The 27628-nt window shown below is 39.1% G+C and overlaps 1 protein-coding gene across 1 annotated transcript in view; it reads right to left on the reverse strand.

Moving 5' to 3' along the window:
• Positions 1–27628, reverse strand: part of uvrag (UV radiation resistance associated gene) — a 119497-nt gene that overhangs the window by 46259 nt on the left and 45610 nt on the right. The window contains exons 11-13 of the mRNA XM_042498843.1: positions 26823–26883; positions 22537–22702; positions 6206–6281 (exon numbers count right to left, since the gene is read on the reverse strand). Of these exons, the coding sequence (XP_042354777.1) occupies positions 6206–6281; positions 22537–22702; positions 26823–26883 (303 nt within the window). The remainder of the gene's footprint in view (positions 1–6205; positions 6282–22536; positions 22703–26822; positions 26884–27628) is intronic.

Raw genomic sequence — 27628 nt, forward strand, 5'->3', positions numbered from 1 at the left:
TTTATTTTAATTTGTCTTATCTTATCTTATTATATTTTATATATTTTATATATTTTGTTTTTATTTTAAACTTTATTCTATTTCATTCTATTCTGTTGGCCAAACAAATTAACCTGACGTGGCAACATGAGAGCGTGTTACCACCTGATGTCCAGGGTGTTCCTAGCAGCAACCGAAGCCTTGCCCCTCCTGACACGAGGCCTCACAAAAACAAACTTCTCCCTCTGCCACATCAAAGCGAGGTCGACATGCTGCGGCCCGATCCTTCGCCAGCTTCCCTGTATCACTTTCAAACCCAGCCACACAGGGCAATTTAATAAGAGATGGACAGCGAATGTCTCCCACCCAGGCTCTAGTCAGTTGGACAATCAGCCGGGCCTGCTGTGAAACCAGACCTCTGCTTTGTATCACAGAGCCAGACATCGGACAAGCTGTGCGATGGCTGCATAACACGTCTGGCTCAACAAAAGGCGGCCATGAAGGACACAGAGAAAAAAATATTCAAAAAAAGCAGTCTCTTCATAAATCATATTAGCAGTAAAAGATACAGGCTCTGTGTGTAGGGGTCAGCAAAGCAACCATTTCCTTAAAAAAAGCTCCAATAAATTAACAAGAAACATACAGCAGAGCAGGAGAGAAACCAAATCTCACTGATAAGAATGACAAGGTTAAAGGATCCTTATTAGATTTACAAGGAGAAATTAGCATGAAAGAGTTCTGTTGCTTCATGCTTTTCCCAGCATCGCATGTGTGACGTGAGATCCAAGAAACGCAGAGATCCGACTCACGGGAGTACACAGTTTACCGAGATGTGCGACCAAAGTGGGATGGGAAAGCTCAGTTTGCAGCGGGTTCTCTTTTATCGACTGTGACATGTTTACCGCTGCTTCAGTTTTAAAACAATGGCCTATTATCACTATCATATGGAGCCGGGCTACTCATGTGGCACCGTTATATTGTTTTGAGGTAAACCTGATAACTCATCCTTAACGTGGACGGAGTCAGGCACACATGGTATGTATGAGACGAGGCTTTGAGTGGAAGCTGAAATTTCATCCAGTAAAAATACCGATGCTCTACCCAGCAGTTAAAAAGCAGAACATGTTAGCTTTAGAGAAAACAAGAAAAATACATGTTTTTCTCTCGGTGGTCTTACATCAAAGGTCGTCATGACGAGTAGCACAATGGACAATTTGTTTTATTCCGTGCGCTCGAGTTTAGGCCCAGAAAACCAAACATGCATCAAAGAACTAGTGGTGACAAAGACCTCATGTCACCTGTGTCACACCTAAAAAGCTGCACTTGAACACATCGCAAAGACTACAGCCAGCAGTTAACTGGCACGTACCAGCAGGCGACAGTGGTCTTTATTCGTCATTTAAAGAGGGAAATTGGGGGACCAACAGGACAGATTTAAGACATTAGTTAGCCAGTTAGCACATTAATAAAAGCCCAGCGTGTTTCAGGTCTTCAGCAAATTTGACCAAAGTGACCGACACTAAAACTAAAGACATTTGATGTATATTTTTTATTTTATTTCAGTACATTTTGTAAGTATACCATATCATTTTGGTTAGTTTTCTCTTATTGTTGAAAGTCTAGTTTTTACTTTCATTTTATTTCAGTTAACTAAAATGTTTTTTCACAGGTAGTTTTAGTTTTTAGCTTAGTTTTAGTTAAATAAAATAATCTTGGTTCAGTCGATGTGATTACAGAAACAAGCCTCCACATATTCAAAAACAATAGAAAAACGTAATAAGCCTTCTTTCAGTCTATTATTCCACAGATTTCTTTTACATGCATTCTTCAAATGTGCCCACCTGTGGTTCAGCTAACGTTTTACATCTGATTTCAAAACCTTACATTTGAATCTTTCTGCACTGGTGTCCATGGACACAGGTAAAAAGGCTCTGCAGTCTGGATCTCATTTTTATCCTCAGCGGGCCAGAGTCCTTTGAAGCATCATTTATATGAGAATTCATTCTGCTCTTGAATACCAGAAAAGACATCTCTCCATCACTGCACCATTACGACTTCATAAATTCAAAAATATTATTATAGATTTCATTGCTGGGAAGCTGATTTAGATAAAGGATATTTCTCCTAAAGCCACTTACATGTGCCTTCTATCATTAATCAAATTAAACTTTCAGCAGGAGTGAGCATGCAACGCTACATCTGATGGCACCACATGGTTAAGATTCATGAGGCAGAAATCTGCGAAAGCTTAGATCATGATGTGTGGCTTTGATAAAAAGGATCATGGGTGGGGGTTATGTGAGTTGAAAGGTAGGAATATGCATTGAGATGACTGCATGCCAAATGTTCTACATGTGAAAAAGATTACATAGTGTCATGCACATTTAGATCTGATTCTCTCTGCGGTGCATAAACACAGAACACTGTGGATATTTAGGTAAAGAAACAAAACAAAATGTAATCTATATAACACAGTCACCATAAGCTAAAAGATCTATTTTTAACCCACTTAAAACATGAAAAAGGCAATGTGCAACTTGGCAAGAAATATATTTTAAAAAAATGGCAAGAAACAAGTCAAAGTTACAGGGGAAAAAAATATTAGAAAAATGTAATAAAAAATAAACAGAGAAAATTGTTGCTGCATATATATTTATTATAAGTATATATTCAACATTATGTAACAGAAATATATTTCTATATTATTTTAGCACTTTTTTAGATTTTTTTTACTTGTGTTTGCCAGTTTTCAGGTAAGGTTCTTGTAACTTTTTCTAATTTCTTGCTATTTTTTGGGTCATTTCTTGCAAAATTGTTCATTGCATTCTTTTTGTGTTCTTAAAAGACATCAGGACAATTTGCTCGGGTCTTAAAGAGTTAATCTATAAATCACTTGTTAGCTCCGAACACTCAAATGTAGGTCATGCAAAAGCACAATACGTTCATCTTATGGTTTAAAAAGTATAAAAACTCTTCTTTGAGGTTCACTGCAAAGCTTGTGCCAGGTCTTAAAGGTGTCAGTTATAAGTCACAATGGTACAAATGCATGACTGCACACGTGTGAGATCAAACGTGTTTGGTCCGGACAGTTATTATAGTACAGCTATTTATCACTGAAGGAACATTGCCAATGTACGGCCATTGCTATCCTGTAAAAATGCCGAAAAATGTGTTCATGCTTTTATATCAAATAGATAGGATTATAGCAATACTCTTTTTACTAGCCTTCCGAAACAGAAACAGAAAAAGAAGAAATTTAACTCACTCAGAGTTTTGCTTTTGAGCATATTGCCCTGGTTTTAGCTACACTCCACTCTGTCCTTCAACAGTCTCTCACACACTCTAAGATCTTTTATTGGATTTTTAAATACATGCTACTTCGGGATGTCAACAGTCAATCGCCAAGAATATTTACAACCAATTACACATGTGAGTCTATTGTTTAATTTTGCAACTCTTAGTTTACCGCACTGCACACCAGCCGGGTCTGACAAGAGCTAACCAGCTAGCAGTGTTGCTTTTTTGGCAATTACAGCTAATAACCCCGTCCCAACCCAAAAAAGTGGCTTTGGAAAGTTTGAGCCCACCCTTTTTTTTTTTTTTGAAGATTAATGACTTTGTTATTCATTATCAGCCTATCAAAACTGAAACTGACATCCCTAACACCAATGCTCTGCACACATGCTTCAAAATTATGGAATAACTTTCCAAAAGCAACAAGAGATGTGGGATCAGTAAAGATTTTTAAACAACAGCTGACATTAATTTAGTGTGTATTTAATTAATGTCAATAAATGAATGTCACTCTTGCTATTTCACATCATCTCTCCCATTTCTACCACTCATAGTGGTCTCTGTGTGTTTTACCTTCACTGACATATTTTGTTTATAACTGACTGTCTTTTAATTCTCTAATCATATGCTTCTTCCTTTTTTAATAATAATAACTATTATTTATTATTATTATTATTATTATTAGTATTATTATTATTATTATTAGTATTAGTATTTATGTTATTAGTAATATTATTAGTATTATAAATACTAATAATATTAATAATAACATAAAATTCAATCCTGCTTGAGTAGTTCAGCCCAGCTATTATTTCAATAACTGACCTTGAGTGCTTGGACTGACCTATGTTGCTGTCTGTCCTGGAAGACCACATTCCTCCTCAGTTGCTGTTCCTGAGGTTTCATCATTTTTTTAACCATTAAAGGTTTTTTGGGGGAGTTGTTCCCTATCCAGAGCAAGGCTTTAAGGACAGAGGTTTTGTATGTGGTACAGATTTTAAAGCCCCTTGAGGCAAATTTCTGATATGAGCTACACAAACAAAACTAACTGGACTTGATGGAATGAGTGTCAGATTAGAGTTTGACGTTTCTGAGCTAACAATGTAAAATACAGTAATGGCTTCCATTTTGGATTCAATTCACTTTCTCAAAACACAACAGGCCGCTCCGTCGTTCCCTTTGGTGGTTTCACACAGCACTTATTTTCATTTGCTGTCTAAAATGTTTTCTCATCGGGCTTATTTTCTTATTCTTGGACTCTGGCGGGAAGATGGCAGACTTGGATACTGGCTAGCAGCTTGTGGTCTGGCATTACAGTGAAAAACCTCCCAAAGTGCGGCGGTTTGAAGTCAGCCACCTGCTAGCGCTAATTGCCCGGTCTTTTTCAGCGGAGAGGCCCTTCATTCCCGCCCGGATGAGGAGGAAAACAGGGAATGGAATGCAAATTGTTAGGAGCCAGTGGTAAATGTCTGAGGGATGAATGGTGGGAGTAACCCAGGTCAACACATTAGGTGTACTTTAATAAGCAGGGATAGGTCAAGAGTTCAACCCTCCCCTGAGGTATCTGTGTTTATGAGTGATGGAGAGAGAGCGAGAAAGAGAAACCAATTTAAAGCATTAATGCAACATGTGTGCCAAATGTCACCGACACACACAGATCCATTATATGTTGTGACTATCTGCTCCTTCAGAGGCACCTAAAAGACGCATTTCACTGCTGCAAAGAGGGTATTTTCATAAAACTGGGCTTTCTATGCCGAAGAATGATGCAAATACTTTTGAAATTGGTGCTACAAGACCAGAGAAAATAACTGTGGCAGTTGCATTTGCTCAAGCCGTAGAAAACCTTCAAATACCAAAATGCACTGCATTGCACTGGACCACTAAATGCTCCTACTGGTGGGTGACGCAACACGAACTCTTCCTTTTGACAAAATGAAGGCTGGTACGCGACCACCTTGTACTACAGTAACATGTATCTGAAAACTCTTGAGGTAAGAAAATGAAATGCAGAATCTTGATTTATTTATGATCAGCGCTGCTTAGTTTTACCGTTTGATCAGTTTTTTCAGCTTCCAAAAGTATTCTTTAGCTCTTGCTATTACAGCTAAACACGGCCCTAAAATATGCTTCTTAGGACATTTAGAGCCAGAAATAGGCAGTGTAGTGACATAATCTTGGTTATTTTCGATTAGCACTGCCTAGTTTTAACGTACAGTTTGATCTGATTTTTAGAGTCTCTTCATGCACTACTATAGTCTTTGAAAATGTAGAAGTGCAGCCTGTAGTTCGAGCAGCAGCCCGAAAGCCAGCTAAACTCCGCCAGCTGACCCAAAATAATATCTGGGGCTATTTTGCTGGTTAAATGGAGTGAAATCTACCTCTGTTCACTGATGCATACTACCCACGTTGTTATGATACAAAGCTTGTTGAAAAGATCATATTTTGCCTTGAAATACACAGTTTCAGGAACACAATCCCGGCAGGAAAAGCAGTGATGTCTCAGTAAGAAAAACAACTGTTTTCAGAGCCTACAAAGTCATTGCGAAAACTGCAAGAGGACACTACAAAACACCCACATTTGGTGCCTAAAATGCCGCTACAAACACAGCAATGACTTGCTAAATCACAGTTGGTTTTGTTTTTTCTTGGTCTTGAACACTGTTCTGCAGCTTGGCAGGCGTCTTACCATCCAACACCACCCCCTCATCTCCACATGACAAAGTCAGCTCATATACTCATTTATAATCATTGATACGTATAAAATGTGCAAATGTTACATATTCATCGTGTGCAAAAACATTATAGGACAACATTTTGGCCCAAAAATGTAAGATAAAAATCATGCTATGTGTAATTAAACCAATTTAACATTTTAACATCCTCAAACTCATAAAAAGTTGCCATTGACACATTAGCAGCATGTCCGTACCTGAGCGATGTTCTTGTTGAGTAAGTAGACACCATATTCAAAATGAAAGCGCTCTCCTCTGGGGTACAAAGGGAATCTGTAAAAGACAGGAGAAAAAATACAAATATGGCGTTAAACAGGAGCAGCTGATTTAATCCACCTGATCCATCATCACAGAGTCAAGAAACGAAACGTCTTAATATACACTCCGAAAAAACATTCACAAGCCACCTAAGCGCCATCAGGCTTACAGCAGTGTTGTATCCATTCTGTATATCACACTGTAGGTCTGTCAGTGCGAAAATATCAGTAAAGAATGGCGGGATTAAAAGGGGGTTTACTGCTTATTAATTCTACTTTGAGAGATTCTGACAACTGTTGCTCTTTGGCTCTGAAACAGCCAATAAATTCTTCCCATTATTAAAAGTGGCCGTTCACAAAGCCGGCAGGGTTTACAGTCGGTAACACTCGCAGATGGCTGATGAAGCTTGGTCTGGGTCTGTGATCCCATCCCACAGCTGCCACCTCCGCACCTTGTTAAACTGAAATATCAAACAGGAGCGGAGGCGTCCAAACAGCCTTTCCAAAGAGAACTTTTCCTTTCAGTATGGTGGGAAAGCCCCTTCGGTGCCAGTCAGATGTCTCAGTTAGGACTGTGCTCGTGAAGAATGGGGACGATGGGTTTTTGGGGACGGTTGAGAGGGGCTGACATCTAAAGAGGGAAAACTCTCTCTGCTATCACGGACTTAAGGCTGGACTCATCCCTTCCTGTCATTATGCACTTATGTCTGCTGAAGTCCCGCTGAGGAGGGTAACGTATTTTAGGAACGCAGCTCCATTTGTTCTGTCAAAGGACACACACACACACACACACACACACACCTGTTTGCATCAACACATTTGTGATGACCTTTGTTATCTACATTGGTATCTGAGCCCAGGCTCGAGTCCTTCTCTGAATGCTTCACCTTAACCTTCAGAGTAACCTAAACCTAATCCCGCTCTTAACCTCTCACCCAAACACTGAACTAGTGCTTTTTAAGAAGCGTAGGAAAAAAACGTCTTCATTTTAGAGGATTTGCTTAGCTCCTTTCTGCACATGAAACTGACATCTGGTATTTGTCAGAACCCAAATTTCAACAACACACACGAGATGTTACCAAGGCTAGGCACTGCCATAAGCATATACATGCACACAGATGCAACATAAATGCAGTTAGTCACATAAACAGCTGTTGTTTTTCTATTGTTGCCAAAAGTCCACGTCAAAGTGGAAGAACGCACAGAGGAAATGTCAATTTAAAGGTAAGTAAAGCTTGTGTTACTGTCTGACGTCATGTGACGGAGGCCGACATCCAATGTTAGAGGTAACACCTTAAAAAAATGTTCATACACATCTTTACCAATACGTTTCCATGACTTTGAGGCAAATTTCTAAAATCATATATCCTCTGAAACGATCATTGATACTCCTTATCGGTTCTTTTTTTCATTATTATAAAGCAGCTTTTTAAAATATAGTAAAAAAAGTTTGTTGTTATTTTTGAGAGGGGAGGGCATGGTGCAAAATGGGGAGGCTTGTCATTTACTGCCAGTAGTTAAGAAAACATGATTATTAAAGAAGAAATTTGGTAAATGTCAACTGTAAAAACAGAGATTATTGTTGGATTTTTAAATATTCGATAGTCCTTGAACACCTCATGTTATTATACAAGTTTGTGAAACAAAATTCCATGACTTTTTCAAAACAGGGATTATTTAATTTTCTTCTCCAGGCCTAGAAAATGCAATTTGCAAATCCATGACTTTTCCTGTTTTTTCATGAATGCACCAACCCTGTGTGGAATAAAAAAATAAACAAAAACAAAAATAAAGTAAAAAAGTTAACATCTTACTTCCTATAAGGATTAAAACAATGATGTAATGCCTTCCTTTTTGTTAAGTCACGAGTAATGTGTAATACATACCGCTCACATCTCAACAACAACATAGAAATATGTTTGAAGCTGCACCTCAATACATCTCCTTGACAGAAACTTCCATGCATGACAATAAAAATGCTCACTTAAATGAGCCGCCTGTCTTTTATGAGTTTTCATTCGCTACTGGAGTCTGGTCTGTAAAACAAGGGTGTTTATTCTGACGCCACATTCTCACAAAAAGATGGTTAATAGGAAAACTAAAGGGGGTATCAAGACTTTATTGGGAGGTTCACAACTAATTCTAAAATGGGACACAGCTATGATTTTTTTTTTTTTTCAATTTATCCATCCATAAGTGTGACCAATGCCATAAGAGATGCAGCTCTGTTATTATGGGACAGCACTGCCAGAAGCAGCAGATGCCTTCTGAGGTGCGGTACGGTACTGGTACTGTATGTGCCGACATGTGTTGAATGTTTTGCACATGTGTGTGTGTAAGAGTGTGAAATGGTGAGTGTGTGCATCCGGCATGAATCCGCTGTGTGTGTGTGTGTGTGTGTGTGTGCGTGTGTGTGTGTGTGCGCGTGCGCGCCCCCTGGGGACTGGGTCATGGTCTTTTGTTAATCCTGTGTCAGAGCAGATATGGGGCTCTTTCCCCTCTCTAACTATGACCTATAGGTGCTTGAGGCAATGTGAGAATACAGCAGCAAATACATTTCCTCTGCGCCGGCACTTCACTGGACTCTACCGTCAACTGAGATCAAGCTAACAGCAGTCTAACCCTGAAAGTTGATGTATTGATTCAGATGTGGCTTTGACGTTTCGAAGGCCAGACTTTACTCAGAGCTTGAGGCTCTGAAATTGTTGATAACACCCACGTTTCCGCATTTCAGCTGTGAAAGCATTTGCCTTCGATAGCATGAGCTTTATTTCATCTGTTTTCTTCTCCTCATATCTGTGTCCGTCTGGAGATCTCAGACACAACCTGACCTTGTGCTCACTGACTACGTTTACATGGCTACAAATACATCCAGTTAACTTTTGGACTATTCAAATCTTTCAGGGAGCAGCCCAAAAAACGCACCTGCTGTTGGGCATTATGAAACATTATGATAAATACTTTTATTGTTGACACGTTCTTAAGTTGATTGTAGGCAGACTTTGTGACCATCAGCATCAAAACACAGGTCTTAGTCCATGATTACCCCAGGATTTCTGGCTTGGTCTGTGGTTTTTAACATTGTCAATTAACCCTTTGAAACCTGAGCAAATTAGGTTAATTTATTTCAGAAACATAAAGAGAGGGCAATGAGCAACTTAACAAGACATGTCCCCCCAAAAATGTAAGAAACAAAAAGTTAAAATAAAATTACCTTAAAATAAGATAAAAAAGAGATTAGAGAATGACCTAAACAGTGCTGAAAATAAAACATGAATGTGTATTTGTATTATATATTGTATTATATTTCGTAATGTAATTTTAATATAGAATTATTATAAATAATAATATAGTTTTCTTGACATTTTCCCTATTTTGGAGGATAATTTTCTAATAATCCTCTTCTCTTTTTTTTAACTAATTTTCAGGATTTTTTTAAAATTAATTTCTTGCAATTTGTATGACATTTCTTGCCACGTTGGTCATTGTTTTTACCCCCATGTTTTTAAAATAAATCAAACCAATTTGCTTAAAGTTCAAAGGGTCAAATTGCCTGTTAAAGGGCATCTGAAAGGGTAGCTTCATTTTGTTATTGTTCAGTATAAGAAATTTGTGGCACATCCAATCATTCCTTTGTATGCAGTCTGTCAGAACTTCGATTGGACCATTGTCCTCTGGTGATAAGGTAATGCATATCTGGGTGACATCTGCATAACTAGGGTAACATATTTTGTTATTTTCCGTAATCTGAGCCTGTGGAAGCATGTAGATGTTAAACAGAAGAGGCCCCAGAATGTAACCTTGGGGAACTCCACATGTGATTTACCTACAGACACAAAGCAGTCCCTATCCTTTAAGAAGGAATTGAACAAATGGAATATTTGTTTTATTAGCCATGTGAACAGCTTAGTAGGAATACTGTCTTTTTAGAAAAGGGACATAAACTGAAATATTTTGTACATGTGCATGTAGTCACTGTAAACACCTCTTCAATCACACATTACATGGCAACCTGGGAAGTCAAAGAAGTAAACCCTTAACAGATGGAGGTCATTCTAGCCCTTAGAATGAATTCTAACAGGATGTTGCTTCTTAAGGCTGGCGACTAAAAAGTGAGACCCTGTAGCCTCGGGGTAATGCGGCCAGCCACTTTCTGGTCCTCCACATCTCCGCCATGCAGCCCAGGCCCCACGGAGAAAGCGACATGCCGGAGGTCATATCCCAGCACTAGGAAATAACTAACAGAGAGAGGAAGAACAACAAAACAGGCATTCCCGTTGTACCGCTGGCATTCCTAATATCACTTCCCCACGAACAGATAGGACTTGTTTGCTGATGACCGCTCTCAAAAAGGAAAAACACTGCCACTTCCAACACACACAAACACATGAACGCACAGCATCACATCATCCCGGTGAAGTGATTAATGACCGCTGTCCACTGTGTCTGAAATCACACTGGAGAGACTCCGGTTCACCAAACACCAGGAATTCCTCCCGGGGACGTCCAGTAAAGTCAAATATATTATTACACTCCAGTGGGGAGGATTGAGGGAGGAAGTCTGAGGACGGAGGGAAGGGAGGAGGCGCCGAAGCAGCATGTGATTCAGTTAGGGAGCACATTTTTATTATTATATACATTATCTAATCTGACCAGCTTTGTCCCACTGAGATTAAAACGCCTTTCAAAGGAAACCATGCCAAGAAAGTGCTTAAAATAAGCACGTCGATCAACACTAGTCACATAAATTAACATAAACCACTCACAGAGAATTCATTTTGCTGTCAAAAAAGTCACTTCAGTTTGCATCTAACTCACTTGAGACTATAGGGACAGACAGCCATTCCTATCATTCCTACTACAACAGTAAAAATGTAAGTGTCTTGGAGGGAAATAAGGAAAAGCAGAGTAAGAGGGGACAGAACGCCATTTTTAATCACTCAGCCAGCGGCAGCAGCAGCATAAACTGAAGCAGTACTCTACACTAAACAGGATGGAATAAATTACAGTCCTGGAGGAATATACAGTCCAGAATCAGTACCCTGTCCGTCCATTAGGACGGAGGGTCCAGAATAAACAGACACAAACCAGACAGACAGATTCAGACAGGCTGGAGGAGCGCTCCATGTGGCACCAATTGTGCTTCTATGGCACGAAGGATATTTATTCTCTATTTACCCAATAAATAATATAAATTAAAGAATGAATATGAAAAATGTTGCACCCACGAATCACAGCAGACTTAGGGTTGACATATTTTAAAAATATTAAAGATTTATTCTGAAAGAATAAATATGAAACGATTATCAGTTGCCTTTTTGTTTCCAACGGCGAACTGAAGAACACAACCAAAACCCCATTTATATAGGCCGATTTGCAGAGGAGATTGTTTCTTTCTCACTAAAACATTATTTAACCTGAATAGGGGGTTGTCAACATTAAGAAATATAAACATACAAATAAAATAAGATAAAAGCAAGTGGGTAAATAGAGAATAAATATTCTCTTTGCCACACTTCTCCACTGGCTTGCAACAATTTGTTTTTGTGTTGTTTCTAAATGAGCTCATGCCTACTTCGCCTCCCGCACCTTGTGCGCAACTGTCGGCCCTTTTGTTTAATTTTGTTGTACATATAAATCAAATTTAATCATCTCTATCTCAGCAGTCCTCCTCATATTTCTTCACTTTCCTTAATCAGGCCGTTTCTTCCGTCAGCACATCCCTCTCCTGCTCCCCTCAGTGGCAGCTCTGTTGAAGGGTCATGTCCGTGAAACTAACACAGCAAACCAAATATGACAGGCCCCATAATCAACACACCCGCTCGCCTGAGTGTCCGTTTATAAGAGTGATTACTGAAACATGAAATCTGCTTTCATTTAGCTAATATTCAACTCTGCGTGCACTGGACAAAAAGCTGACAAAGACATGACAGTGGGTTCAGCATAGGAGTAAATCTGTCACTTTCTTCCCTCCTCTCTCTGAGAAAAAAATGCTCTTTTCTTTCCCTCCCATCTACCCATCAGAGCCATTTCACCACAGGATAGTTAACGTGCGAGCGCTGGCCTTGTGTGTAGACACGAAAATATGTAATTAATAAGTGTGGGGCCTTGACACTGTAAAAAGACAAAAGCCGCATCTCACAGGAAAGTCCTCCCTGTCTTTATGAGTGAGAGTATGTGCGCCCCAGCTCTTTAACTGTAGGGTCTAGACACAGACAACCAAAATATATAAAGAAAGGACTCTAGTTAAAAGGAGGAAACAACCAATAAACACACAGCTACAATGATGAGATGAAGTAATAGGAAGTTCTTTGCTCTTTCTTCCTGTCCATTTCTTTTTAAAACAGCCCTTGTCCTTTCTTTTATTCCTGCTGAGGGATCTTTTAATAGCAGGCTGACTTTTGCTTCTTTCATCTCAGTGATTCACCACCACCGTCTACACTGTCTCCCCGGTCTGAACACTGGGGGGCCTCTTAGCAGGTGTCAGCAGCACATGACGTCTTTTATACGCTCCGGTTAAACAGAGTACAAAGAGAGCAGTTACTGTGAACAAAAAGTCTCTAGTTAAAGCTTTGTTTATGCATTTCGCTTTGTACATACAATCTGTTTTAAAACTGTTTCTGGACCAACAAAAACAGCCAAAATGGAGTTTGTTTTTCTGCCTCCAAGAGGGCAAAAGCCATGGCCGGAGTCATTATGTTTTTGGGCTGTCTGTCCATCGATCCGTCCGATTCTTGTGAACCTCTCGAGAACATCTTAGGATAATTTTTTCAAATCTGGCACGAACCTCCACTTGGATGGATGAACTGATTTGATTTTGGTGGTCAAAGTTCAAGGTCAGTGTAACCTTGTCTGTCTCACTTATGTGGGCACAATATCTTAAAAAAACATGACGGGAATTTCTTCAAATTGAATACAAACTTACAACTGGACTCAAGGATGAACTGATTATATTTTTGCGGTCAATTGTAAAAGGTCAAGGCCACTGTGCATTCGTCCATCTCAGTCTCGTGAGCGCAATATCTCGAGGAAATTTCTTAAAATTTGGCACAAATGTCCAGTTGGGCTGGACAATGAACTGATTCGATTTTTTGGTGGTCAAATGTCAAGATTACTATGACCTTGAGTGCATCTCTTTCTCATGCATTGATCTCTCACAGACAACTTCAGGGGAATTTCCTCAAATTTGGCACAAACGTCCACTTATACTCAAGTGTAAATTGATTAGAAATTGGTGATGAAAGGTAGAAAGTGCTTGATCACTTCAACTTTGTTTTACCAGTCATTTGAACGTAATATCTTACGAAAACCTTGATGGTATTTCTTCAAACTTGGCACAAATCAACTGAGAAGATTTTGATGGTCAAAGGTCAAGGTCAAGGTCATTGTGACCTTTGGTCTGTCTCATGAGCGTGACATATCACCTCAAGGGAATGTCTTCAAATTCAGCACAAACTTGGATTCAAGTGTGACCTAATTGGAATTTGGTGGTCAAAAGGTCAAAGATCAATGCAACCACCAAAGACGTGTTTTTTTTGCCATAACTCAAGAATACATGTGCTAATGTTCTCTGTGCTGTCAGGTTGAAGAAGTGCGTGAAACAAGTTTGAGAATGCAGCAACATATATATTTGAAGTATTGTCTACTGTCATTGCAACTTGACTGGTTCACGGAGGCAAACAACCAGGAGGCGGTGATTCCAGTTTGACCCAAAATGACCATCATTTTTACAGGCAGCCTTGTTAAAAGCACTCAATTAGAGAGGGCCACAATGTCAGCGGGAGCTTCTAGTGAAAACTTTAGAGAGCATGTGTATTTAAGCATGTTATAGTATACTGGACTCCTCTGTCTTCCCCCCAGTTCCATTGTATTAAGCGTAGGAGTATAAAAGAGGACACAGCTATGCAGGTGGGTGGTCGTACTCAGCTTTACTGCGGTTCAGGAGAATATGGCGGGAAGACTCCTGGTGACTGGCTGACCTGCAGTAATGTATACACAGGCTGAGGTCTCCATATGTGTTGGCCTGCCTGTTTAGACATCCTAATTAATACTCCAAATCTGCAAAACAACAGTTCTGGCTCACATGTTGGAGACAAAGCTTGGCCGGTACACCCCTGTTTTAATGGTGGGTGGGTTGGGAGTGGGGGGTGCTTGTGAGTTTCACAATGCCTTTAATGTGCAATTTCAAACGGCATGGGACCATAAATCATCTGGGCCTGCTTTAAAAAAAAACACCTGCCTTGCAACTGTCAAGGCTCTAATGGCAGCGGTTAGTATATAAATCACTGTGAGCTGTAATTTTCAATATCTGAGAAATGATTACACTGAGCATCTGTCAGTGAATGCTATTTTAATGACCGCTGCTGCACTTAGGACCCCCATATAACCGTTTCGCCATCTTGGTCTACGCCGTTAAAGCATCTCCTGAGTGATGTGGCGGTTGCTCGCTCTGTCATATTGGGTTTTCATCACAGCTTTTAAGAATATCCAGGGGTCTGCTGACCCCAGCTCCCAACCTCTTACTCACTTTCCTTTTGTTTTCTTCCATTGTTTTAATCACAAGCAGAAATGGAAAAGAGGAGCTCAATCTGACCGGCATCCTACATACTGCAGTGTTCACGAGCCAAAAACGTAAGCCAGAGCAGACTATCACATCATCCCAAATGCACTCTTTAAAAAATGGCATGCTATCTGACCCTAAATCAAGAGATTATAACACCTATTTAGGATTAATGTAACAACCCCATGGCAGTCTCTGGTCACCACCAATTTCCATGATCATAGCTGCATTAACAAGAATATAAACCAGCCATGAGAGCAGCTCTGAGGGACTGTATGTCCACACAGCAGTGCATTCAGCTAGATGGTAGATATGCTCTTTATGACAATGTAATGTAGCTGTAAAGACGCTGAAACCACAAACTCTCAATGCAGCGCTAGAGGACGAGACAGGGGATCACAAAAATAAACAGGATTCATCTTCTGGAGATCATGAACATCTGTGCAACATCTGGTGCCAAGGTGGTGGACAGACACTGGCACGGCTTAAAAATGTAGGGCTCATCAGATTATCAGCCCGGCAGATTACTGGAGCCAATAGTTGGCATTTTGCTAATAATCTGTATCAGCCGATACAGGGAGTCATTTTTATTTATTCAATTTTTATTTAAATTTTCACTTGATTTTACAAAAAAAAGTTGCTGGGAACTTGCTGTATGATGTTAAAAGTTTCTGTTTTGATAAATGCATTTCAACAAAGTTTTGTGTTGGAGTTTGTTAAACTCCAAATTCTAAATATTGCCAGAAAGATATTAATTTTATCGTAAACGCACATCGGTTCCAAATATCAGTTATCGGTCTCATTAACTGTTATTAATCAGTATCGGTCCAGAAAAACAGTCGACCCCTGAAAAAGAGCAAGAGCTAATACTGATCAAAAAACAAAAACAGACTCATTTTCTCCCCTCAATCTATGACCAAGAATCCAATATTAATAGATGTTCTCAGCTGGCTGCCTCATTCCCTTCAACATAAAGCATCCTTCAGAAAGCCATTCAGCACAGATGCTTCTAGTTATCTTTTTAATGAAGTACGAACAAAAGACGGCTCGAAAAGGCCGCGCAACAGCAGGGCTCCAAGATGAAGGGCTGCTTATGCAACTAACCTGTCAACCTAGAAGAGACTCCTCGTCTTCTTCGGAGCTATTATAAACATAGCATTCCTGCCATTGTCCTTGAGTGATTTGGCAGAAAACCTCAAAAGACAAGTAAACATTCAGTCCAGTCCCACAGTGCCTTTGTAGTTGACATACAGACCTAAATAATGAGCCATTTGTTGCAGTTTGATTTAAGCTCTCTGGCTCTATGAAGAACACAGTAACTATGCAGCTGAACCACCACCAAACATGTGCTTATCACACTGCGCAAGTAATGAATTCTTCTACAATGCCAGACAAAGTGCAGTCTCTTACAGAACGCAGTAAAACTTCAGAAAAATATCATACTTGATACTCATTTCAGAGAGTATTCTCCTCTTCTTTACCTTTTTCTTTTTCTCTTTTTTAAGGACAGATTTCATTTTTATCAACTTACTTTTATGTGATGCCATCTATTTTAATTCATCTATTTTAGTTTGTCTTTTAATTTATTTTTTAATGTATTCTTTTGTTCTGTATCAATCGTATTTAATTCTAATATTAGTACTTAAGTTAGTTTGTCAAAGCACTTTGTAAACTCTTTTTTAAAGGTGCTACATACATTTAGTTATTATTATTATCATTATTATTTTTAGTAGCAGTAGTATTTTATGGTTCATCAATTGATGTGTAACAGCAAAAGTTTGGTTTTGTACAAAGTGTAATGCAAATTATTATGCAGGTTGAGAACATAATTTGGTTATGCTGATACACATATGTTTATATTTTTCAAAAAATCCCTAAATACACAATAAAAAACATTTTGATATAAATTACAAAACCTGACATTAAAATTGCACCATACTATAAAGGTTTTGAATTCCAGTGGAAGAAGAAATTTGTAACTTTTTTAAAATGACATTAAACTGAAATGCAGGAGAGAGTGTGAGGACGCGGGTTAATCAAAATTCAATGACTTATAAAGCAGGGGTGGGGTTAAATAAGTTTGTACTTATTCTCTCTCTTTTTTGAGTATGCAAAACGTCATAATGTGGTCGACAATTTTTTGCTTTTTGTAAATATTACTTTTTTTGTTTGTCTGCAGTGTTTTTTAAAATGACTTTTCTATTTTCTTTCTTACATGTTCAAAATAAATCAAATCGAATCAAATCAAATAATATAAAGTAAAATAAAATAAAATAAAATAAACCCAACCAAACCAAAAATGACACATTTCATTTAAAAAACCCTGTTTTTATCCCTGTTTGAGGCACATGCGAGTGAGGTGTTGATAAGACACTTTCATATCCCCATGCATCACACTTAAGAAGACGAACAGCTCGGAGAAAGTGTGGGAGAAAGAGCACGACATAATCAGACAACGCCGTGATTGATCGGCCATCTCTCTGTGTGGGTGATTATGTCATGACAACAGCTGGAGAAGCTCACCAGGAGTCTCTTTGCACATTTCCTGTCCTACCATGCAGGATATTTACACCAGCGTCCAGCGACAAAAAATAAACTTTGAGCTTTCGTTGCCGCTCAACAGGCACAACAATCCAGCATCGCCCTGAGGTGTCCCTGAATGGGGCCAAACGCTCAGGCAAACTTTCACCCTCCCCCCCTTCACATGTTTATGACCCCTGAGTCCCCGCGGGCTGCAGCAGACACACACCAAAAATGATGTGTGGGGAGACGGAAAGCAACCAGGCGAGCTCTAAAAGTGTACAAAAAAGGGGTGATTAAAGTGTCGGAAAGAGGCAGCCAGTGGTGATAAGTGAGGTGGCACGGGATCAGTTTCTCAGAGCGTGGTAGGATTAGCAAGCAGTCAGTCCATTATAATGGCGGGCACATAGGAACCTTTATGGTATTTTAGTTGCATGTTGCACTGTAGGCCCCTGTTAAGGTAATCGTCCTAACCCTGCTCTTGCAATGTGATGAATATCTGTGCTGATTTTAGGCGGCTCCATGCGTCCTTAACCCTTTGAAACCTGCGGAAATTGTCTTGATTTCTTTCAAGAATGTGGAAAGAAGGCAATGAGAAATAAAAAAAAAAAAGACCCCCCAATTAAGTGAGAAATTAGTAAAAAATAACAAAGAATTACAAGAAAATTTGTTGAATAAATAACAAAAAAGGGACACTTGGAAAAAGTGCTAAGAATCTATAATAATTCTATAAGATAATTTTAAATGTGATTATATAAATATATATCAATATATGTCAATAAAATATGTAATTTTCCTTAGCTTTTTATCTTTTTCTCCTTTTTTTTCCCCTTATTATTTTTTAAAACTTTTTTCAGTTAAACTATGTCCCCTATGGTCATCATATCATATCATATATACATATATATACATATACATATACATATACACATATACACACACATATATATATATATATATATATATATATATATATATATAATGATAAATCACTAAATAAGATAATAATAATAAATACATATTACATTAATATTAATTAACAAACAAAAATAAAGTAAAAAAGCATAGAAAACAAATCCATATTTCTACATGGATGTGAACCACACTGCTGGTTAGCACTCAGACACCCATAAAGTGTGGAGGCACATGGTTTGTCATTTACTTCATGATACTTTACTTTCCACGTCCACAATGTACTCAAAGTAGCCTCTTCACTCCACTACAGTAGTTAAAATCCAGTATTTTTTTTTTTTGCACTTTTTGGAACAGTTTTTGTTATAATGTTGCTCATCGCCTTTTTTCCTCGTGTTTTTGAAAGAAATGACAACAATGTGCTAAAGGTTTAAAGGTTTTAATACTTGTGAAAAGCATCTGAAAACAGTACAAGAAAGGTGATGTCGCTCCAGGTTTCATCAAAGTACATCTTGTGCTCTGGGGATCCAGATTTCAGATGGTTGAGGTTGAGTTTGGCTAATATCACTTTATTCTTTTCTACCAAAAAGGTAGAATAATGGCTGCCTCATTTCATAGTTTGATATTTTGCCACAGGAAAAGAAGTGTGGATCTGAGCTATGTTTTCCTCCAGCAGGCCAGCGTTTGAAAGTGACCCAGTAAGAATGTTTGAAAGTAAAGGTGTGGAATATGACTGGTGTGGCACTCTGTATGATTTGGCCATTTTTGGGATCCCAAAATCATCCACCTCCCTGTCAGAGACGTTCTCTGAAATCAGCGAACTCTAACGACATGTTGCGCCCACATTTTGTCCTGTGGAGAGCCAGGTTCCAGTGTTTCTGATTGCATGGGGGAGAACTGGGGAGATGTGATCCAGATGTCCAGTGTCTGATTGAGACCAGAGCCCGGCCATTAAAAAGCAAGCACTGCCTCATATAGTCGTTCGCCCAAAGTATTGAGGCAAATGAGTTCTCTTTTTTTTGTGTGTGTTCTTTATCACGGCTAAAGGGAAAAAGGATGTAAGTGGGATTTACACATCACTGCTTGGTTCAAACACAAAATAAACTGTTGGTGGAGGTGGTGGATGTGAACGCCAGGCGAGGGAGGCCAGCTAAAGACGAGAGGAACCTGTGAACTCCAAGAAAAGAGGTTATTGTTCCGGGGCTTCAGCGGTTTCATGTCTCTTAACATGGACCATGTGCACAGGGGGAGAGGGGGGAACTGCACACAAACTACCCCGTCCTGCACGGCAATGACAGGGAAACACACTGAGAGGCTGCAGGGCAGGTTAAACATCCTGCCGGCACATAATATAGGAAGGTGCACAGACACACGCAAGACCATTTTGGCAATCATTTAAGGGAAATGAGTATCTGTAGTCAAAGGGTGAATTCATCCAAATCACAGATCAGACGGAGTGTGTTTAAGCAGCCCGATTGAGCTTTGTAATGGTTGTCAAAGTCAAAATCTCCTACATATCTATTTCGTTCAGAATTGAGTTTTTAATTATTCATCTGTACAATTATTTAGATGGATATGTGTTTAACCACAACAAAGCCACAAATCTTCAATCTACTCCATGTGGCCCTCATCCATTTTCTATTTCATAATAAAAGTCACGTGATTAACACATGGAATTGTTTTTGTAGTTTTAGTATACATAAGGTACCACAGTGCAAAAAAAAGCATCAAAATAGAGCTTGTTTATTTAAAAAAAGTGCCAGCCCTCGCACTCCATGACAGATGTCCCATCTAAGACCCTAATGTCATTAAATCCAGAAAAGTCGAAAAATGACAAATGTCCTGAGATCCTTCATGTGTCCTAAAACTGTAGAAACATCCTTAAAATCCAAGAAATGTCTTAAAATACTAGAAATGTCCTAAAATCCAAGAAATGTCCCACAATCCTTGAAATATCTGAGAAACACCCTCAAATTCTAGAAAGATCCTAAAATGCAAGATATGTCCTAAAATTCAAAAATTGTCCTAAAATCCTAGAAATGTCCTAAAATTCAAGAAACATCCTAAAACATCTTACAATCCTAGTATCATCCTAAAACCCTCCACGCATCCTAAAATCTGAGAAATGTCCTAAAATCATAGAAACGTGTATGGGGCTGCTGCGACTGGCCCCTGGTTTCCTGTCATTTTTCAAAAACGGCCCCCAAGCACAGCGCGTTGACTCCCTGATGTAAGTGCTGACGAGTGCGAGCATGACTCTGTACTTTTTATTCTCCTCTCCAGACTACACACTCAAACACAAAGGGAGCAATCACATCCACCCACATCCCTGGCGATTAGTAACACTGCTGATTACAGCATAATCTTCCTGCTCTCCGCCCTCTCACACTTGTTGAGGAATTTCAATAATGCATGTAAGGTGCATATCTGAGCACGTGAGTCCCAAACGTGCAATTATCAGAACGCAACAGGGATTTTTTTTATTCTGACTTGATGCATAGTTACACAAACATAACAAATACAAATAACAATTTCATTATATCGTCCCTCGCTGTAATTACAGTGTCACGACCCTGACACAGCCCCAGGTCAGGTTACGTGCTCAGTTTATGATTCACTTCTTTTGATTCAACAAAAATGATATAATGCTGTGAAGACAGGACGTAAAGTCTTTAGGGTGTGACACTGGCACAAAGTGAGCACTGTGATTTACAGTCTCAGCAGAGCCTCATTGTAGATTCACTGAACACGAGTCATGTGAAATCAGGGGAACTCGTTACCATGGGCAAAACAAAACAGCAGCAGGACACAGCACCACCTGTTCAAGCTGTGCAGGTATGTATTAAAAACAGAGAGAGATGTGTTTTATGGCAAAAGACGGTATAATGTTCAAGGATTTATCTGCAATGTAGCACATGAGTATTTCATAGAAGAAAACACACTAGAAAGGGTTTATTCACATTTTTCCCAGTGAATTTCCATGATTTTTCCATGACTTTGGGGCAAATTTTAAAGGTCATAAATGGCCTTCAATACTCCTTATCATTTATTTTTCATTACCACGTAATAGGTTTTTTATATTACTTTTAAAAACAATGAATTCTGTCAAATGCTGTCAAATATTTTGGAAGCATACAACTTGTTTTGAATTTATTTTACTGCTGATTTTTAAGAAAATATGCGCATGGGTTAGGAGGGCATGTTATCTGATAAATATTTTGGATATTCTAATTTTTTTTCTTTTTTGGCTATTTCTTGAGAAAACATTTCGGTGATTTTTGTTTTCTTTTAAAAATTTTGCCAATGTTTAACGAAAACATGTCTTCCAAACCTGCGGGCATGTTTTCTATATTAATCACCAAAATTATGCTATTTATCACAGCCAGAAACTGAAAATGCAGACAAAATTGTTGGATTTTCATATTTCTGATTTTCCCTGAACACATTGTGTTATAACACAGGGCTGTAAAACAAAATGCCATGGCTTTCCAACGTATAAACGTAACAAGTATTACATATGTCATCCCGCATAGAGGAAGGTGTTTTTATAAGAAGATGTGCTGCACTATTTGCATTTTTTTGCTTCTAACTTAGGTAACTTTTTTCAGTTAAAAATCAAACGTTCAGTCACTTCATAACTCTGTCATTGATTTGTCAGTGCCAGAGAACATTGTTTGAATTTGTAAAAGAGACTTCTTCAAATTAAAATGTGGTGTAAAAGTTCTTTTTTAAGTTATATTCAATTTAACTTTGTTGTATTTCTACATACAATAATACAACTATCACAGCTGCCAAAACCATTGCAGCAATAGTCGGTTTGAACCCCTTACACGTTTGTATAAACTGTCAATTACCCACTTTAGCCCTGTTTACATGAGAGCATGGTGGAAAAGTGTGTTTTTTATTCATCCTAAAAACAAACAACTTGTTTCCTGACTCACCACAATCAGATACAATCTAACAACAACAATTAGTCAGGTTTATGACCCATCACTTGAGGTCTTCACTGGAATAAAAAAATTAGGATTTTGAACTTTAAAAGTGCTTTTTTACTGCATTAATCTGAACAGCTCTGATCAAATCAGCTGATCAATAATCCACTTCATGGCTCAAACTTCATAACCTGCTTAGGGAAGAAAGAGGAGCTCCACCTGGCCGTGAAAATGACTTTATCTATCTAAAACTAGCAATGACCATTTTGTTGTGCTGCGAGCCGCTTTGCATCAGATGTAAGACAGAGTCTTAAATGGGTCCTAATTTAAGTTTTAAGTGTACTTACTCTCTCTCCTTCTCAGTGAGTCTGTCAGTGATGGTGTCCTTGATGGAGGAGCGTGAACCCTTGTGGATCACCGGATACCGAAGAGGGATCTGCAGGAAGCACGAGATCATCAGGACCAGGTGCGACGTGTAACCCAGGGCGACCGCCACACTCCCATCATCCTTTGCTGCAGGACACAAAGTAAAAAATAGGTTCAAGTAATCACATATTAGATAAAAACCATCAGGATTATTCCATGAGTGGGCTTTACGGTGATCTACATCAACACACCAAAGCCACTAAACCCAAAATCTAACACAAATTGAGCTGAAAACAACATTTTAATCACCAGAAAGTCAGTACTTTACTACACAATGAACTTCAAAGCACACAGTCAGCAATGCCTATTTTGTTTGGACTTTCACTCTCATTACACGGAAAAATCAAATGTGTTGACATTAACCGCGTCCACATCTTGCGAATCCAAACAAAAATGTACAAACATCCAACCAAAGATAGTTTGGCGACCAAGTACTCACAGGAAGAAGAGCAGTTGCATTCATGTGGGAAAGTGTTTTGAAAGTGATACAAAATGTGGCACGACACACAGAGTACCAAAAAACATTGGGTTGCAGTGGGATTCCCAATTTCTTTCAGTTATGTGCTTGAGAAGCAAAAGCATCACGTATAAGTATCCCCTCTGAGCCCAAATAACTTTTAGCGTGGAAAACTGGATGCCTTTGTGAACATTTCTGACAGCAGACCATCTCGCTTTAAGTACGAGAAATGGTTTCAAGACAACGCACTAAGTGGTTTCACATTCTCACACAGCAGCAGGACGCTGCTCCAGGCAAAGACTTAAAATCACCGTGGTTTTTATCTTAATGCGTTGAAATAATAGACTATGGCAAGAGTGATTGGTGGACTCTTTGGCTCACAGAGCGTCTTTTAACACAGCGAGCCTGCTTTGTATCATTAAGTTTCCTGCATTTTCTCGCCCATCGCCCCAAAAGCACCTGGAGTAAACAGCTTCCTGTCCTCTGGTGCTTTCAGATGATGCTGCGCACTAACAGTATTACCAGGTCAACTAAAGGACACCTTAGGGTGCAAGAGGAGACTGCTGATATCTTGTCAGGCTTTAGCTGACAAGTTAAATGTAAAACACTGAAGGGCCTCAGCAGAGTGCCACCCTGTTCCTCTTTGACCCCCGGTAGGATTAGGACTCTAACTAACCCTGACCCTGGTCTCTAATGTGGAGCATCCTCCCCCTGTAGGCCTTTTTAAACTGACCCCAGCGCCCACGCAGACAGTTCCAGACTTGAGCAGGCTTTTTCTGGGGCAGACCTCACACTAATGAGAGCAGGGGTGAGCGATGGGGTAAAATGGAGGAGTAAAACGCATGCTGGTCCATCCTCTTTTTAAGGTCTCTGCATGTTGGACTTGCCTTTGCAAGATGTCTTACTGGAATCCCCACTGGAAGTGAGAAATAAGTGAGACGTTAGCGTCCTGTCATCCGATCCAGAGTCAGTACGTTTCCATGCAGAGTTAGATGGAGCTACAATTATAGCTCGATTTGGCCATTTAATCGTCCGTTTAACTGTCCTTGTCCCAGTATACAAGCACCCGGAATGAAAAATAGATGCAATATGTGTTATGTGCAATGTACAATATTTTTTATGAGCAATTTGTATTATGTGCAACTTATTGGTGTGATTTGGTGCAACTGGTGCTGTTTAGTTCATATGTAGTTTGTTTTGTTGTGACTGCGAAGGCATTTATGGTGGCAGCATCCTAGTCCAAGACAAATTTCCTTACAGGGACAATAAATTATATCACATCCTGTCGTGATGTGTCATGTTGTGTTGTATCGCATCGCAATGCATCGCATCGTTGGATGGAAGTGGAAGTGAAGCTGTTCCATAAGACATGCGAGTGAGAGATGTCAAATTCGCTTCTAAAAACGCTTTCAGTGGGGATTGGCCATAATGGTCACAGCTGTTGTGTTAGAGGGTGAATATTAATGGCTACATGAATTGCATGAAAGCTCCTCTCTACATTTCACAAACCACAAGCCACCTGACCAGGAGGGAGGGCATACAGTAAAGGTAGTTAGCAATAAATTTATTAGGATGTTCTCTGTTAGGCTTTTGATCTTCTACCACAGCACATGCTCGGTTGTTTACTCACTGCTACGTGTCCACCTATGCAGGACTGGGAAGCAGAAGCAGACACAGGCCTCCACCTTATGGGAACAAGTGATTGCTGCAAACACAAACGGGCTGGCTGTCACTACTGTGCACTTTACTGCTCTCTTAAAAGATGTTAGCAGGTGGAGTGTGACAGCGGGGAGCGGAGGAGATCGGGAGAGGTATTTTTGAATTATGGGTTCAGAGGCCCGCTGGGTCTCACCAGCTGTGAGCGGCGAGGGGAGCTGGAGAATGTTGAGTGGACAGTGGCGAGTGTGTTCTCAGTGTCAGACAAATGCTGCAGACCAAAGCTAACCATTCAATACCTATTTAACCCGCTCCCCCTTCAGATCATCTGCGCTGCAGAGAGGTCATGAAGTCACCGAGTTTCCCTCGCTGCGACAGCAAACCTCATACATCACGACACACACAGCGTGACCCTTACACACACCAACATGATAACAAGGGCTTTGTGGCTGAAAGTGCTCTTTTTTTTTTTTTTTCACTGTTCTGTTGCCCAATATTGGGTCTTTGATATGAAACCATGTGGTTATTGTGGCTATTGTGGAAGCCATAACAACAGCATCTTGTGACAAGACTCTGTAAGACTGTGGTAACAACTACTCCTTCACCATCCAACAAGAATTCAGAAAGGCTAAGTGTTCAAAAAAACAAAAAAATACGGACACCATCCTAGTTCCTTCTCCGTCTGCCTTCTCTTTTAACTCTGAAACCTGCGTAAATTGCCCAAATTTCTTTCAAAAAAATGGAAGGAAGGGAATGAGCAACGGAAGAACAAACAACTTAGAAATTAGTAAAATGTGTGAGAAAATTACCCAAAAATTAGTTTCTAACAAAAGAAAAGCAAGTTTAAAAAAAAAAGGAAGTGACCTGGAAAAGTGCTTAAAATTTATAAAAATTCTGTAATGTAATTTTAAATATGTAATTCTGATGGTAATAATAAATATTGGGTTTTTTTCTTTTTTTCCTCTTGACATTTGAAAGCTTGCTTTAATTTTTTTTTTTTTAATCTACTAATTTTTTGGCAGTTTGTGGTACATTTCTTAACAAATTGCTCATGCCTTAATACCTAGTTTATAAACAAAAAACTGCACCAATGTGAGCGTTACAGCAGTTTGCATTAGGACACCAACAAAATAAGTGACAATTGAAAACAATAAAATAAAACATTCAAAAAAATGTTTAACCGTATAAACAGTAAGTAATTTGTATATATTAAAAACATTTTCAGCGGTAAAAAGACATTTATGGTAGCGCTTTTAATTGCCAGGTATACTATCGTGTCTATAATAGACCTGAGACCCGTTCCAAGTTTTGGGTCTCTCTCCTCTCAAGCATGCACTAGGTCGGGTCTCTAACATCTCGGGCAAAAATGGGTTGAGGAAATATACTTTTTTAAATGATTAGGTCCAAACAGACCTTGTAACGGATTTGACAGGTTAATGGGAGTTTGGGTTTCTTGTTTTCAAACACTTAATCAAATTTCATAAATTAATCCAGTTTTTTTACTGTGAGGACGAGAAATCATCTGATGCAAATGAAACAATGTCAGGAGGAGAAAAATAATAAAAATAAGAAGACACATGATGAAAACACACCCAGGAAGGTTTGCACGTGCATGCCTGTTAATTTGAAATCAAAGACTGCCACAGGAAAGTTTTCACATTGCCAACTCATCCCACAGACGGCATCTGAGGCACGTCAAGTCATTATGTGTGTCGAAATTATGATTTCTATTGTAAAGAACCCGCCAGAGTTAAGAGGAATGTCAACCGTTCCCAGCTAGTAAAACTAATGATGATACAATTATGTCATTATCTCTTTTATGCATAAAGATGACATACTGGTAATTATAAAATTATGTTGTTTAAGTACATTAAAGACTGTAATATCTTAGCACAGTAATGCCAAATTGCAGTGTACAGTAGCCAAACTTATGATATCATAGATACTGAATCGATGAGATCATCCGCCTTCAAATTTGACATGTACATACAACCACAAGCATTAAAGCAAAGGCGAAACATTTGTTCAGCATGCCTTACCACAGCTTATCCTCCTGTAACCCTCAAACACAGCAGCAGGCACATAATAAATTACCTTGAAAGTCTTCAGAGTTTGGCAGCTTCACTCCGCAGATGACATAATCTGACTGATTGGCCTGTGGATTTAAATAAGAGGTTTCATATTAAAGACAATAATCAGACACAGAAACCAGACAAGATCAAACCATGTGTAGGCGTGGACAGAGACACTTGCTTTATATCATTTAATCATTGTCAAGTGGTGTCAGTGTTAGGGGGCATTCACATTTTGTGTCTTTTGCGTGCAGAGATTCATTGTTTCAACATGCCTGTTTTTTTGGGCGCATCACAACAGGATGGAGCTACAGTTCTGACTTTTTGGTTGTTTGCTTTTGTGAATCTGTCAGGCTGCAATTACAGTGTCAAACAATGACAACAGATGATTCTTACAGTGTTTCTAAAATCACGGATGCTTTACAGATCTTCACTGCCGCAGCGCAGAGGATCAATACAATCGGCACAGTTTGAAAGTGGACACCAATTAAAAGTGTCATCAGTTCAGTATCTGACCAAAAGTCCCCTCCTTTGTTGATCTGATCTTCTGATTCGTGTGTTCAGAAAAACAATCAGTGAGGACCAAAGCTAAAAATGATTGCATTACTGTCAAAGGGGTTAATTTAGGGAACAGCTGTGGAGTGAAAATCAAAACATGTAGAACGTTTAACAAATTTAAATAAACACATTTTTAGTAACAACATATTGAAGGGATATGAGCTGGCAAGTTTTTGTTTTGATGTGTTTGTTTTGTTTTGTGTGTGTGTGTGTGTGTGTGTGTGTGTGTGTGTGTGTGTGTGCGTGCGTGCATGCATGTGTGTGTTCACT

The sequence above is a fragment of the Plectropomus leopardus genome, chromosome 13, assembly GCF_008729295.1.
Source record: "Plectropomus leopardus isolate mb chromosome 13, YSFRI_Pleo_2.0, whole genome shotgun sequence".
NCBI classification, from domain to species: Eukaryota; Metazoa; Chordata; class Actinopteri; order Perciformes; family Serranidae; genus Plectropomus; species Plectropomus leopardus.